The sequence below is a fragment of the Vulpes vulpes genome, chromosome 2 (genome assembly GCF_048418805.1).
Source record: "Vulpes vulpes isolate BD-2025 chromosome 2, VulVul3, whole genome shotgun sequence".
In the NCBI taxonomy this organism is placed as follows: domain Eukaryota; kingdom Metazoa; phylum Chordata; class Mammalia; order Carnivora; family Canidae; genus Vulpes; species Vulpes vulpes.
This window is the reverse complement of record NC_132781.1, coordinates 107,431,091-107,448,081: the sequence shown is the minus strand read 5'-3', so window position 1 is coordinate 107,448,081 and position 16,991 is coordinate 107,431,091. Positions and strand designations below refer to the sequence as shown.

At 44.3% G+C, this 16,991-nt stretch overlaps 1 protein-coding gene across 11 annotated transcripts in view; it reads right to left on the bottom strand.

Moving 5' to 3' along the window:
* FRMD4A (FERM domain containing 4A) overlaps positions 1–16,991 on the bottom strand; it is a 614,318-nt gene that overhangs the window by 144,200 nt on the left and 453,127 nt on the right. For all 11 annotated transcript variants that reach the window (XM_072749470.1, XM_072749476.1, XM_072749477.1 and 8 more), the window contains one exon: positions 9,096–9,190. In XM_072749470.1, the coding sequence (XP_072605571.1) occupies positions 9,096–9,190 (95 nt within the window). The remainder of the gene's footprint in view (positions 1–9,095; positions 9,191–16,991) is intronic.

The following is a 16,991-nucleotide window of genomic DNA, read 5'->3' as shown; positions in this document are numbered from 1 at the left end:
TGTTAATCTGGCTTTGGAATTAATGGATGCCAAATAAACAGAGAATCTGAGAACTCTCCGAACAGCAATCCATCCAATGACAATGAAGATTGGAATTTTAATCTTTCGCCTGACAATAATTTGTGATAAATAAAGGCTCTGGCAGGAATAATCTTTTCATGATCATCACAAGACAAATCCACAGCCCAGTACAATGGCCCAACATTACTGACCACACAGACTGTTGGAGATTTGACCTGGGCTCCCCCAGGGGGCATGATTCACTTGGTGAAGAACCTCCCAGTAGGGACACTGTGCACGAAGGGACACAGATATGGGTGTCACCTGAATGCCACTCTGTTGGGGGTGCTCACTGCCCTTCTTCATCCATGTTAACATAAGACAACTAGAGGAATAGATTCTCTCTCTAGAGAATTTCATTCCCACACTGAAATTTTTTTAAAGGTGGGTCCCTGGTGGCTCAGTCAGTTAAGCGTCCAACTCTTGATTTCAGCTCAGGTCATGATCTCAGGGTTGTGAGATCGAGCCCCACATTGGGCTCTGTGCTCAGCATGGAGTCTGCTTGAGTTTCTCTCTCCTTCTACCCCTGCCCTGTGTCGCCTCAGATAAATAAATTAATCTTTAAAAAAATTTTTTTAAAAATCTTTAAAAGAATGACAGTGGGGCAGCCCCAGTGGCTCAGCGGTTTAGCGCCGCCTTCAGCCTAGGGCATGATCTTGGAGACCTGGGGTCGAGTCCCACGTCAGGCTACCTGCATGGAGCTTGTTTCTCCCTCTGCCTGTGTCTCTGCCTCTCTCTCTCTCTCTCTTTGTGTCTCTCATGAATAAAATAAAATTTATTTTAAAAAAAGAATGACAGTGTAGTAATAAACTTTAACTGGAAATTCCTTGGTTCACAGCCATATATTGGTTTAGCATTTACAACACAATGAAACAGACCATGAAAAAATGATCAGGAAGCAGAGAGAATGAGGAGGAGGAGGCCAGAATCACCCCAAATTGAATAGCTAGGCCTCTGAGGAGAAATGAATTTCCTCTCTCCACAACCTCTGCTTGAACGCCTCACCACCTCAACTGGGGGAGGTGGAGGATGGCATGATGCACACGCTCTACCAACCACGGACAGGTGGACTTCCCATACCTGGAATCCTGAGACCCTCATGTGGAAGGAAGGGGGTCCCCCCATTTTGCATGCCTGCAAAAGTGTCTTCACTGCAGGTTGCTGCTCACAAAGGCAAAGACTAAAGGGACAAGTGACTCATCTGAAGTCTTTTATGATAACTGTCTGATATTTGGGTAAAAGCTAAGAGATGGACAGACATGTCAACTGGAAAGTCCAGTACCCTGGAGGCCACCACTTTTGGCTCATTAAAATATTGTCTGCTCATTGTACGTGGCTCAAAGTCATGTCTGCTGCAGCCAACAGCATCAAGGATTCCTCACAGCACAGGACGCTTCTTTGCCTACATAACACCCCACAGTCTCTGCACGAAGTCCCTACCCTCAAATACCTTTTTTTTCCCTTTAAGTTCGGGTGGGATGGGCAACAAATAGGTCAAAGGAGCATTTTCTCTATTCAGTTTAACTAAGAGATGGCTGATAGCTCAGTTTTCATTATTCTCATTGATTTTTCATTTGAGGATTCACCTCGGTGCGTTTACCAGTAACAAAGCAAAAAATAAAACAATGCCCCAGCAGACACTGAGTTTATTTGTGTTACTGTCTGACTGATAACTATCTTTAAAGCTGAGCAAGATAACACTCATTTGGTTTATGGTGGCAATAGGTCAAACTGTTAGGTCAGTAAAAAATATGCAATTGCTTCCAGGCAACAGAAATTGGATGCATTTATTTAACAGATTGCTTTTAGCTTCTACATATAACACAAATAGATTTTTGGTTCCAGCCCAGGCACCTTCAACAGAGATGGCCCTAAGGAGAGCTTTGTTTACAGAGAGCTACCGGAGGGTGGAGGTATGTGCTAAGTCCATCTGAGCTCACTGCCTCTTGGACCCCTGAAGGGGAGCAATATGCTGTGCTTTTTAGAGGTTTTTATTGTAGACAGGTTATTTCCTATGCAATGAGTTTCCAAAGAAAGCCAAGCAAGAGCATGAAATTCTTACAGGTGTCACTGAATGGGGTAGGGTGGGGGGCAGAGTGCTCTTCAAATGGAAGAATGTTTAGCTAGTTGATGTCCTTAGTTGGAAATACGTGGGCTCATCAGGGACAGCTCGTGCTAGAAACTCTCAAATAGTGGCTTTCAAGTGTGTGAGTGAGAGTGTGTGTGTATGTACATGTGTGAAAGAGACAGAGACAGAGAGGGAGACAGACAAAGATGAGTATTGAGGCAGATGGCTGTTCAGCCCCACTGACTTTATGGCTTTAATTTTTTATTTATGGAGGAATTTGCTCTACTATGTTCTCTTAAGGCTGTTCTGAATTTTCTTTTGTAGCACCTCCTACACTGTATCTGATTATTTACCTCCTAAACTCAAAATACAAGTCCTATAGGGGGTCAAGGCTAGTCATTTCTGTATTTCCAGAGCTTAACAGTGGATGCTAAGTGAATGACTACATCAGCTTCACTTATGCACCATTGATCAATATTGTCAGTGTGATGACAGCTATCCGTATAGACGCTGTATAGACACTGCTCCTGCCCTAAACAGTCTCCGTACTCAGGGGGAATTCACTGCTCACTGACTCCAGGATCTGAGCTCCACTGTACCATTCACACTGGGAATGAAAAAGTCAGGAGAAAGCATGGATTCCTAAGGCCTCTTCAGATTGCACCATTCTATTTTCATTTGTCTCAGCTGAAAACAGAAAGAGTTCTGGAGCCCTTCTCTGGTCAGTAAATAGAAGGTACTGTGGTTTGCTATATGTCTGATGTCTACACAAGCTGTCTCCGAGGTAGCACTGAGTGCTGAATACTACATTCCCAGGAGCAGCAGTTACAACCCAGCCACAGAGGCCTTGGTACTGATTTTTCTCCCCAGTCTCCTGGTACAGAGCATTTAATGAATGGAAATCCCAAACTTCTTTCTAAAATTACTTTCCCACAGCTGTATCTTCCTGTTGTTTCTTTTGCAAGTGAAAAAATTGCTTTTCTACTTTATTTTTAAGTTGTAGATAAGCTTGAGACTGCGAATGCTCACTAGCTAAATCCTTCTCAGAAGCCTCCACCAATGGTAGTCCTGCTTCTGCTAGAGGGGAGCAGAGATCAAGGACACTGCATAGCAGAAAGGATTCTCCCCACCGTCCCAGCACTGAACTGATGCATTTCCAGTACAAGAAGGCATTTGGGACCGAAATTATTTGAATAACCCAGACTCTACAAACAGTACCAATCAATGATGCGATCAATGGAAACATAGCATGTTGTTAAAAAAAAAAATCCTTAATTGGTTCTTACATTAGGATTCCGGCTTCGTGCTGTCTGTGAATCCTCTAAAATTTGAGCATAAATTATTATGTGCGTAAATTTTGGTGGAGGCAATGGAATGTAACTTGTTAACAAATTTCAAAGGGTTCTGTGATTAAATAAGAGGTTAAGAACTAGTCATTTTCTTAATTGGTATGTGAAAACACATTCTAACTGTACCTGGCTTTTAAAATATGCAATGATCGCTAAACAAGTTTCTTTCTCCCTCAGTTTTCTAAATACTTCTTAAAGGTTTTCATTACATGAATACTCATTTACAGCTTCTGACACACAATTCTTAACAATTTTAATAGAAGATTCAGATTAAAATTTAAATACACTATGAAAATCATTACTTCAACTTGGCATGTGTTTGACTATTTCTGTTAAATCTACTACAGTTATTTTTTAAATTTATTGTTATTATTATTAAAGATTATTTATTTTAGAGAGATGGGCAAGGGAAAGGGGCAGAGGGAGAGGGAGAGTGAGAGAGAGAATATCAAGCAGACTCCACGCTGAGAGCAGAGCCAGATGTGGAGTTCGATCCTATGACTGTGAGATCACAACGTGAGCTGAAACCAAGAGTCAGATGCTCAATGGACTATGCCACCCAGGTACCCCAATTTATTATTATTATTTTTTAAATTTATTTATTTATTTATTTATTTGAGAGAGAGAGAGAGAGTGTGTGTGTGTGTGTGTGTGCAGGGAGGAAGGGCAGAAGGAGAGGGAGAGAGAGTCTTAAGCAGAACCCACACTGGGCACAGATCAGGACACAGGGCTTGATCTCAGGACCCTGAGGTCACAACCTGAGCTGAAATCAAGAGTTGGATACCTGTGCCACCCAGGTATCCCAATTATTATTTTTTTTAAGTAGACTCTATGCTCATTGTAGGATTTGAATTCATGAACCTGAGATCAAGAGTCACAGGCTCTATCTACTGAGCCAGCCAGGTGCCCCCAGGATAAAAATTACAGCTTTTGATGATAGGATCCTCTGTCAACAAATAAAAACCTAAAACTTAATTAAAAACACTTGGGTGTGAAGAGTGTTTGCATCATGTCCAAACATATAGAACTGCACACATAAAATATGCACAGTTCTTTGTATAGCAATTATACCTCAAAAAAGCATTTTCCTTTAAAAAGAAACCCAAACAGAGGAAACAAAATGATGATGGAAAATAGATTGGGTAACTACAAACTGGACTTAATTGATTTAAATTACACTACCAGAGCCACAGGCTCTGAAAACAAAAAACCAAAACAAAACTTGGGTGTTAAAACAGCCATGTATATATTTTGTTTTTGTTTTTTTTTTAAAGATTTTATTTATTTATTCATGATAGTCACACACACAGAGAGAGAGAGAGGCAGAGACAGGCAGAGGGAGAAGCAGGCTCCACGCACCGGGAGCCCGACGTGGGACTCGATCCCGGGTCTCCAGGATCGCGCCCTGGGCCAAAGGCAGGCGCCAAACCGCTGCGCCACCCAGGGATCCCGAAACAGCCATGTATATATTTTGAAAATAAAATGTACAAATAACTTTCTTTAAATGATGGGAGCAAATGATTGGTAAGAGAAAATTTCAGTTATCCCATATGTGCTCATGGAAACACTAAATCTGCACTTCTGAGCTGGGAACCTAACACATTAGGTTTCCTGACTCTCCTGGGAATAGAGAGAGTCCATAACTGTGCAGGTCCCTGGCATGTGTCATGACATAATTGGTGATGTCTGGCTCCAAATACTCAAAGTTGGGTGAACTCAGCTTCTCTTCTTGGATCTTTGGGAGGAAGCAGAAGAAATTCATTCCAACTTTCCCCTCTCTCTCTAGAACAGGGTCTTTTTGAAATTTGGCTACACATTTACAATCCATCAGGAAGCTTTGAAAGATCTTGATGTTCAGGCCACAGCCAAATCAATTAAATCAAAATTTAGGGGGCAGGTCCCAGGCACTGGTATTTTATAAAATGTCTTGGTGACGCCAGTATGTGGTCAAGACTGAGAACCATGACTCTAGCAAAACATTAATTATTTTAAGATCAAATTTATACTGTGCTCTTACTTAGCTGCAGAATGTTTAAAAGGCTGCCAAAATGTCACTGTTTGCATGGATCACCAGCATTCAGACCATTTACAGATGACTACTGATGTCTCTCTGTATTAGTTATTAAAAATAAAAGGGTGCTAAATGCAATTGGATCTTGGAACAGAAAAAAAGGCATTCATGAAAAAACTAGTAAAACTTAAAGTCTGTAGGTCAGTACCAATAATATCAGAGCATACTAGTTCCAATGCTAATCTCTCAGTTTTGAAAAATGTAACACACTCTGTAAACGATTAACAATTGAGGAAGCTGGGTGGAAGGTATATGGGAGCTTTGCTATTTTTGCCAACTCTTATAAGTTTAATTATTTCAAAATAAAAAGTTAAAAAGTTAAATTAAAACAGGAAAAGGCAAAGCTAGTACTAATGCTGCAAAACTGCGGATTAGCCAACAATATTGAATACCCTTGGGCACAAAGTTGTGCCCTGTGGATCTGGGCACTTTATTAAAGAATACAACATTATGGCATGAGAGAAGCTTAGAGAAACTCCCAATTTCCTGTCTTTCTTCTGCTTTTATATAGCTCTTCTCCAGCTCCGTCCAGATCCTACAAAATGTCATCAACAGCAATTAATATAAAAGGCCTTGCTGGCAATCTATGACCTTAAAGTCATCTATTCTACTACACAGAATCATAGTACTGTGATGGGATCTTGTACAATATTTTACAGCTCATGAGTACTTTCCAAATGTTAGTCTTGTTTGATTTGCATTAGGAAATAGGCAAATCCACAGGGTATATCTTGGGCTGTAATAAGATGGAACTTTGATTTCATTTTAATAGAGGAGACACAGTGTAGCACCTGCATAAATCTCTCTCTCTTTCTCTCTTTCTCTCACACACACACTACATCATAGTACATACACACAATTTGGACACACGGTTATTAAAAAATTCTATGTTAGTCCAGCAGTGCCCAGAATGAGGGCTGGAGGCACATATAACAAGGCTAAGTGCTCACTGACATATGACCACCAACCTAGGCCAGGTCCCAGCCACGGGCGCTACTTCATGATGGCAGCTGCCCTGCCCCCTTTTCCTACCAGGAAAAGGAGGAAAGTTCAGATTACCAACAAGGCCATCAGCCAACATCTGTTGGCCCCAGGTGTTGTCAGGCCACAACTGACTACGCCCTGAGTCATAGCCATCTCTTTGTTTCTGCCCCCTTGTCCTGGTCCCTCAGGGACCCTGGTTCTTGATTTCCGCAGGTCCCTGACCCTAGCCAGTTCCCCATGAGTTAGGCCCACCTGGCAGCTGCAGCCCTCGCCCACTGAGCTCCTGCCAGCTGCCTGCTGCTCCTACACTTGCTGGATGAATCCTCCCACCCAGAATGGGGTGAAGGGGATGGTGGTGGCCACACTTTCCCTGGACCCTGCTAGAGGATGGCTCACATCCCCCCACCCTCCCATGATTCCTCCCCACAGAGCCTGCCTCACCTCCAATTCCACCACTCAAGGTAGTAAGACGCTTTTTGGCAGCCTGGCCTCACACTCACATACTCAGGGAGGGGCACACTCATGCTTTCCTGGCCAGCCCAGAGAACCATAGGCTGGGTTTTGTTTTGTTGTTTTTAAGTAGGCTCCACACCAGCATGGAGCCCAATGTGGGGCTTAAACTAACAATCTTGGGATCAAGACCTGAGGTGGATCAAGAGTTGGATGCCTCACTGACTGAGTCACCCAGGTGCAGCTGCAGGCCATCTGATGGCACAAGTGTGCGGCCCTGTGCTTTCCCACTTTCCTTTCTGTACCGTGTGGTTGTGTGCTGTCCTCTCTCTCGGGACGAGGGTGACTTTCTACCTTACAATCCATTCCTTTTGGCCTATGCTGCTCCAGCAGGGATTTGCAACGTTCAGCCGGCCTATTTCTTCCTCATTGGCCTGGGACCACATGCTCATTCCTTGATTCTTGTGTATTAAAAAGGAAAGTCTAACCGGGACTAACAGAGAGTTCACAGATCTTTTACAAGAGTAAACATACTCAGGCAATGTGAACAATGGGATATGATTAATTGAAACTTCTGGTTTCCTTCCAATTAGTGGAACGTACGAATAGCAATTTAGGCGGTTTAACAGTGATTCTCAGGCAAAGGGGAAGAAAGTATCTGTGCTTGTGAAAGTAGTTGCTCTCGATCTGTATTTGTTTTAAAGCATTTGCTTTATTACTACTCTGGCTCCTTCCCCCCAGAGTCCTCCAGCTTGCCCACTAGCCGGTTCCCCATGAGTCAGGCCCACCTGGCAGCTGCAGCCCTCACCCACTGAGCTCCTCCCAGCTGCCTGTTGCTCCTATGCTTGCTGGATGGATCCTCCACCCTAGATTGGGGTGAAGGGGATAGTGGTGGCCACACTTTCCCTGGACCCTGCTTACCGGCCCTACCTGCAGGCACAGTGATCATTCTAGGCCTGGGCAACACTCCTGCTTTCCGTCCTGCTCACTTCTCTACATGTTCCAGGGCCAGAGGCCAACCTGGCTCCTCCTGGCTTTCTTGAGGACGATGTAGCTCTACTCCCCATGCCTGCAACCTGATTGCACTGTCACTTGAAACACTGCTAATTTAGAGGGCAAACATTCCAGTTCATCCAAGACAGTCCTTGTTTCCATGTCATTTTACTACTCATACTGTCCTGATTCAAATAATAAATCAGATGGCCATCCTACTCACTTGTAGCTCCTGAGGCTAACGGGACAATGTGCAGATACCTCCAACTGCCCAATGTGGGTTCCTCCTGTCCTTGCATCTGAGCTTGTCCTGCCTCGATGGCACCATCTTGACTGATGGGGCATTGCCTCCCCTGTACTGTCTTGTCCAGCCACTAACGTAACCCCCCTTCTCTGTTAATATCCTAGGAAATCACCTCTGTCATTCTAAAAATTTGGAGAGCAAGTGAGAGAGAGAACACAAAGGAAAAGAAATTGTGAAGCATTTCCTTTTTGCATCTTATCTAGGAATCTGTGCAGGTATTCAATGTACTCTTGATAACAGCGTATTAAGAAGGAAATTGAAATTTTAGTAAAGATATTCCTTACCTGTGTCGCAAAATGCCACTTTATAGAGCCAAATTGAAAACCATTGAAAACAAACGTACTTTTCATCACTTGAATGATATGAATTTTTGATTTTTATATTCTATGCCAGCCGAGACAGTGAAACTGAACAGACACTTTTCATTTTGAATTTATCATCAAATTCATTTCCTGTTATTGTTATCCTAACACTGGAGAGGAATATTTAATTTCCAGAAGTTTTCATTTAACTTTAATAGGAAATAAACTCACTTTAAAATCCACTTTAAAAAAAAATAAACATTTTAGTTCTGAACGCGAAGCTGCTTGATTATAAGAACTAGTTAACCTAATAATTTTATATTAACATCATCCTAATTATATCCTTTGGCTGTTCCAGGCATGATCACAAGGTCTTTGAAATTCGGATCATGAACTTGGACTGACCCCGTACCACAGGACCCAAGTGGCCTGCAGCGGATTTCACTGTTGACAGCTCAGACAGTGCAATGTCAGGTTCTCCCTGCAGGGCGGGAGAGCCCATGGCAGCACTTACGTTTCATCTGTGAAGGCTATTCCAAAGTATTCCTTTTCCTTCAGATTGAAGTGAGATGCCACGAGGTCCAGCAGCTCCTTGGCCAAAAGCTTGGGCTGGAGGAAGAGTAAGATGGAAAAGAGACAAATGAGTAGGGAGGACTTGTCCTAAGACATGTGATGGCAGGTTGATACAATTTTTTAAATGGGATATCTCAAAGCTCAAGTACATTAATGCAAATGATTTTTGTAAAACTCAAAGGAGTAGACAATGAGGATGCTGCCGAGCGAAAAAGCCAAGCACAGGGCCATCAATAGGCAGAGAACTTCTGCCTTGGTTTCCTAGTAGTTTGTTCTGAAACATATGGTATCTGTTCTTTGGCAGGACTGTCAGGCCCTCTGGCTCTTCTTACCCACACAGGAGAACATTTTACGTTGCATCAACAGGAAGATGCCTTATTAAAATATATTTTTATGTATATACATGTAACATACGTTCACATAGTATTTGCTACATGTCAGGCCCTATTCTAAGTACTTTACAAATATCACCATCTCTGCCCCCCATTACAGCTCCATGAGGTGCTCCTGTTATTAACTCTGTCATATAAAAAAAAAAAAAAACAACTCTGTCATATGGGGAGGAAATACACACCAGAGATCAAGCAAGTGTTGGGACTGGGATTTGAATCCTGGCTCCAGACTGCCCTTGACCACTTGATCCACTCCATAATTTTGAATACAAACAATAAAAGTACCTCCTTCCAGGAATGTTAAAATTAAGGCCAAAGCAGCTTGGGAACAGAATTGAAGAATGAATTACAAATTCACCCTCTGGTTGGCTTTCCAAAGGAGAAGAACAGTCTTTATGTTAAGAGTGTTTTTTATCATAAACTCCTTTTTAATCTAAAGGAGTATGCCAGAGGTGTAGGCATGAAATCTCCATGGAGGTCTGTATTGTTAATACATTGTTCACCTTAGCCAAGCACAGGCAAGGTGGCCACAGAACACCAGCCTGTGAGGTGAGGGTGGAAGGAAAGGCCATCTGAGGGAGACTCGGGGCTAATGGGAGTAGTTATTTCTTAATCAGCTTCCAAGTCAAGTATCTGCAAATGCATTGTCCCTATGACAATTACTGTACTCCAACTGTACTCGCTGGGTCTCCAAGCTCAGAGCAGAAACAAAGATTCCAGAAGAGAAAAGGTTGTGTATTTTCTGTGTGTGTACGTGTGTGCATTTATGCACATCGATATACCTTCCTGAGTATGTTTCCTATTCTAGTGGCTACTCTGATAGGGGAGGGGACAAGACATCTCAATCATGTTACGTGATACGTGGTAATTTGATTTTATTCATTTATTAATGAGAAACACAGAGAGAGGCAGAGACACAGGCAGAGGGAGAAGCAGGCTCCCCACAGGGAACCCAATGCAGGACTCAATCCTGGGACTCTGGGATCACACCCTGAGCCAAAGGCAGATGCTCAACCATTGAGCCACCTAAGTGTCCCTGATTTCCCCTTTTTAAAGAGTTATCAAAAAATTACTTATTTGAGAGAGAGTGAGCAAGACAGAGAGCACAAGCCAGGGGAAGAACAGAGGGAGAGGGAGAAGTAGTTGCCCCACTGAGCAGCGAGCCTGACGTAGGGCTAGATCCCAGGACCCTGGGATCATGACCTGAGCTGAAGGCAGACGCTTAACCAACTGAGCCACCCAGGCACTCTGGCGAAATAAGTTTGATTTCTTATTTCACTTTCTGAGTATTGCTATGAGCTGTGCTGTGTCCCTCTCCAAATTTATGTTGAAGCCCTAAGCCCCATGTGGTGGCATTTGGAGATGGGACCTTCGGGAGGGGGAATTAGGGTTAGATGAAGTCATGAGAGTGGGGTTGTCATGAATGGGTCAGTGACTTTATGAGAAGAGACAGAGAGATGGCCCATGTTCTCCCTCTCCACCATGTAAGGACACAGGGCCAAGGTGGCCATCTGCCAGCTGGGAAGAGGGCCCTCCTGAGAACCAAACCAGGCTGGTACCCTGGTTGTGAACTTCCAGCCTCCAGGACTGTGAGAAAATAATTGTCTGTTGTGCAAGCCCCCAGTCTGTGGTATTTTGTTGTGGCAGTCCCAACTAATTCAGGTACACTTCCCTTTAATTCAACAAATATTTACTGACTGTCTAATATGTGCAGGTTACTAGCCATTACGGCAGGACCCAGAGAAAGGGGTGTCCTGTAGCACCTGCTGATAAGGAGAGCTTATCAGGGGTGCAGAGGATGAGCTAATACTCATTTTAAGAAGCTAAAGCAGAGAGTTTCCCTTTGCTATCTCGCTCCTGGGCTCACAGGGTGGCAGCCTCTGGGCTTCCCTGACCATCGGTTTACCAATAAAAGCAACTGGAAATGACAGGACTGGATTTGAAGCCCAGGCTGTTTCCTCTCCCGGAAAGCTATGAATCAACAGGAGAATCTATCTTATAAATTAATATCATCTAAGATTCTATACTTCTGCTCATGCTAAAATGTGAAACATGAATAAGTAATCCCTGTAACCAATAGGGCAGTGGGGGTTTTATAGAAGACCCTCCTTGGTAAATGGTAGACAACAACGCGGTGAGGTCACCGTGGCACCTGAGGATGTCACTGATAAATTACAAAGTAGATCAGAGGGAAGGGGTTCAGGCTGTGTTTGCTACAGGCTGCTACAGGCTCAGCACCACCTCCAGCCCCCGGAGGTCCCTGGCTGCCCACATACAGAGCATTTAATGCAGAGGTCATGACTGAATGTAAGGATGGTATGGCTGGTTTTATTTTTTTATTATTTTTTTATTTTTTATTTTTTTAAATTTTTATTTATTTATGATAACCACAGAGAGAGAGAGAGAGAGAGGCAGAGACACAGGCAGAGGGAGAAGCAGGCTCCATGCACCGGGAGCCCGATGTGGGATTCGATCCCGGGTCTCCAGGATGGGCCAAAGGCAGGCGCCAAACCGCTGCGCCACCCAGGGATCCCGGTATGGCTGGTTTTAAATTGCAATGCACCATACTTTATCTGTCCAAATGATTGCCATTCCTTTCAAAGTAGTCAGAGTATTCCTATGACTCCTGCTCACATTTTTGATATTGGGTTGCCTTTGAAGCTCACATCACACTTATAAGAACATCTTCCATGGTGACAAATTTTTTGGTCCTCAGAATGGATTTAATTGTTTTTCTTCTTTTTTTTTTTTTTAAAGATTTTATTTATTTATTCATGAAAGAGAGAGAGAGAGGCAGAGACACAGGCAGAGGGAGAAGCAGGCTCCATGCAGGGAGCCGGACGTGGGACTTGATCCTGGGTCTCCAGGATCACGCCCTGGGCCAAAGCAGGCGCTAAACCACTGAGCCACCCAGGGATCCCCTTTACTTGTTTTTCTAAGTGGCAAAAAGTCACTTTAAGTCAAGCGTAGTGAGCAGGATGGAGGTGGAGGAGGAGGTGGTCAAGCTGGTTTTATAAAACAAGGTGTGACTATTACGTAATTATTGTGGGTTCTTCGGGCTTATGGTGAGCTTTCTGGCCCAAACTTCGAGTGACAGAAATAAGATTTCCTTCCCCTTAAGAGTAAATGTTAAAGCCAACGTTTCAGTGGGATTGATCAGAGACCCATAAACTTACCAAGGAAGGGGAAGAATTACTCTCAGGGCTGGTACAGTTTTTCTGTAACGTGATTAAGTACAGTAATCACAGTATGGAAGGGGGGGTGGTGAGTGGAAGGTGTGTGGGGGGAGAGGAATGGAGGGGAAGCAAATGGGGTCTTAGCCACGAAGCCTAGGATATGGGGGCCCACCAGCAAGGCGTCACACATGGCAGACGTGAGGGTATGGGGCTATTGTAGCTGCCCATAGGAAATGCTCGTCTGTGTAACCCTCCTTCTAATGCCATGCCTTCTGAAGAAGCCACCGAGGCCCTGCTATGTCCTAGATGTGGTGCTACACACTCTCCTAGATGGTTGCCTTACGATCTAGAATAAGATTCTATTGTTCCTTCGCCAACAGAGATTTTGAGACTTGGAGATGGCAGGCAGGCTGTTCTCTGTCTGACAGCAAAGCCAGGATTCCAAACAAAGTCAGGCCGGACTCAAGGCCCATGCACATCACTCCCCTGCCCCCCACCCCTGCTGACCTTCCTTTCCGGGTGGGAGGTCAAGGATCACGTGCCGGAGGGCCCCATCTGGGTGAGGGCTGTGTCGCTCACCAGACGCCAGGACGCTGCGGTACTTTGAACTTGAGTAACGTTGAGCCTCCCCCCCCGCCCCGCAAAGATGAAAAATCATGTTTCAGAGTCTGCAGAGCTTAAGAACTGACTCGACATGCTCAAGGAATCACTGGAGTGATGGGCACCCCATTCTGGGAGCCTCGTGGGGACGGACTTTTGGCTTCTCGGTGGTGACAGGGCCCTATGATTGCGCCGTAACCACAACCCTGTCTACGGTAAGAAAATGAACGTTCTAGGTGACTCATTAACTGGAGGCAACTGAGCAACAGCAGCACCACCAGAATAAACTGTATGATCTCAAACTAACCTTTATAGGATTGTACCTAATTGAACGTGTCCCCTTGGTTAAAAAAACAAAAAAAGGCCTGTTACTTGACACATGACACTTAGGATGGGTCACGTGCACCACCCTCAATGAAGAAAAGTCTATATTCCACACAATTTACAAAGAGGGAAACAAAGGCACTGAAGGGGAAGCTAACAGATCCCAGAAGAGTCTGAGGTCACAGCTCCCGAATCTTATGTCCCTGGAAAAGCCACATTCTTTCTTCCGCTGTCACGGTGAGTGGCAACAGCCCAGCGGGTCACTGCCGAATCGCTGGGAGGGAGGGCTCTGCTCCCACTGGCCTGATGGATGTGTAGCATGAGCGGTGAAGCCACCGTGACGTGGGGGGTTGTTTGTCATCACAGCACAACCTCGCCTATCCTGATTGATTCAGGCACCGTATCAATTACTCTTTAATTCTCTGTATAGTTGGTTTAAAAACTACTTACGGCATCGGCTCTGTGATTTCCTGATCTTGCAAACAGAGACAATATCCCACCTTGACATGATAGTGATTAATGAACTACACTGTTCCGAACATTTCTTAAACTCATTTAGAGAAAGTTGCTGGGTAGGCAGAAAGCTTTATGCCATTATGTACTTTGAAGGGATGTTTACAGAATCCTGCTGATTACAGTCTGCTGGTTACTGGTGCTATAAACATTTGTGGGGCTTTGCAGGGGCCAGGCTGGGAGCCAGGCCAGAAAGGCAGCTGGTGGCCCACTCAAGGGCTACAGGACACACTGGACAAGCTGCGTGCGTCTCAGGTCAGAAGCTGCCTGTTCTGGGTCACCGGCACTGTCCTGGCCACATGAGGTCACTACATTTAAGACTGACTTTCTCCCAGCCTATAATTAACTATACTCACTCAACAGCTTCTCCCTTTTCGTGTTCCCTTCTCTTCTCAGGTTCTTTTTTCATTTGTCCTCCTAAGGTTTTATTTCTCCTTATATTTGACAAATAAAATCTCTTAATAAATGCCCCTCTCGAAATGTGCTGCCTGATGGGAGCTGCTCAAGATGCTAGCAGGATGGCCTTTGTGAAGCTAACAGAGCTTAGAAACCCGGGTTTTGGTCACATTCTTCAGGAGAAAGGGCAGAGTGGCTCTTTGGCACTGCAACGTGGCCCTACCACTCATATTTAAGGTCCCCAGGGCTCTGGACTACTTCAGTGGGAAATGTGCTCATACCCAGCACACACAGGCTTCCAGAATAGGCCTGGTCTGCCTTCCAAGGAGGGACATGATCAAAAGAGCACTTTTTAAGGACGGAGGGTGATGAAGTGCTCTAGGCATGTCCCCAAGGTGATGATCCTTCCAGGATCCAAGGTGATGATCCTCCAGGTGATTCCTGTGAGGCGTCCTAGCAGAGCCCAGGGAGAGAAATCAGACGACCAGGGGCCCTCTCCCATCTCCCACATGGTATTTTATCATCCCTCGCGTATCATACAACCACTTTAAACTTCACATGGCTACATCCCAGACAAATGTCCCTGGACAAATGGTACAGGGTACTCTGGGCCTCAGAGTCCTCATCCCTAAAACCACCAATTAGGTTCAGGAACTGGATTCCTGCCTTAAAACATCCACATATATGTCATCATGACATGACATGTCTTCCTCCCCCCAAAGTTCCCAACCTTCTCAAGGTCTATCCACCTATTCTCAAAAGCTTCACAACCATTCCACACTCCCCCACCCCTACACCCCTTGATCTCTTAAACCTAGTCAGTTTCTTACATAATTTGGGGCAAATATCTAACCTTTCTGTGCCTCAGTCTTCTCAGCTGCAAAATGGAGGCGATAACTATACCCAAGTCCTAGGGCTGTTTTGAAGATGAAATGAATTAATATTGATCTGCACAAGGGGCTTAGATAGTGCCTGCCCCATTTTCTGTGTTATGATTCCAGACCCTCATCACCTCACCTACGAATTATTATAAGAACCTTCTACATGGTGTCATCTTCTAAAAGTCAGCCTGGTATTGCAGGCCAATCTTTGAATCCAGTTTACCTATGCAACCTCACTCTGACTAGTTCCCTATGAAAATACTCATTTCTGTTTGATCTTTTTGCATGGGCATAAAGGAAACATCAATTTCATTTTTACTTCTAAACTTTTGCCCACAGCCTCCCCTCTCTTCCCTCTTCTCATTTAAATCTGCCCTGTTTAAAGCCCACTTCTTCCAGGAAACCCTCTCTGGCCATGCCACCTACAAATAGTCTCTTTTTCCTTTGAATCTCTATAACATTTGCCACATGTACTTCAATCACCCTTAGCATGCATGCTCTTGCATTGTGGTGAATTTATTGTAATTTATTTATTTTATTTTTTTAAAAAAGACTTTATCCATTCATGAGAGACACACACAGAGAGAGGCAGAGACACACACAGGCAGAGGGAGAAGCAGGCTGCATGCAGGGAGCCTGATGTGGGACTTGATCCCGGGTCTCTAGGATCACACCCTGGACTGAAGGCGGCACTGAACCGCTAAGCTACCTGGGCTGTCCAATTTATTGTAATTTAAAATTTTTTATTTTTTTAAAGATTTTATTTATTTATTCATGAGAGACAGAGAGAGAAAGGCAGAGACATAGGGAGAGGGAGAAGCAGGCTCCCTGCCTGATGCGGGACTCGATCCCAGGACCCCGGGATCATGACCTGAGCTGAAGGCAGATGCTCAACTGCTGAGCCAGCCAGGTGTCCCAATTAAAAAAAATTTAAACAGGGGGGCTCCTGGATGGCCCAGCTGGTTAAGTGTCGGACTCTTGGTTTCAGCTCAGGTCATGATCTCCTGGGTGGTGAGATGGAGCCCCACACTGGGCTCTGTGCTCAGCAGGGAGTCTGCCTGAAGATTCCCTCCTTTGGCACCCCCAAGGAGATGGTCTCTCTATCTCTCAAATAAATAAATCTTTAAAAAATTTTAAGTTGTGGCAAAATGCTCATAACATAGAATCTATCATCTTAACAACTTTTAATGACACAGCTCAATATTGTTAAGCATATTCACATTGTTGTACAACCAACCTCCAGAACGTTTCTCCTACAAAACAGAAACTGTACCCATGAAACAACTTCCCTTACCCCCTCTTCTGGCCCCTGGCAACCACCATTCTGCCTTCTATCCTTATGTACTTGACTACGTACCTCATATATGTGCAATTACATAGTATTTGTCCTTTTGTGTCTGGCTTAGTTCACTTAGCATAATATCCTCAAGGTTCAGCAAGTTGTAGCAGGTGTCAAAATATCCTTCCTTCTTAAGGCTGAATAATACTCCATTGTATGGACAGACCACATCTTGCTTATCTATTCCTCTGTTGATGGACACTTTGGTTGCCTCCA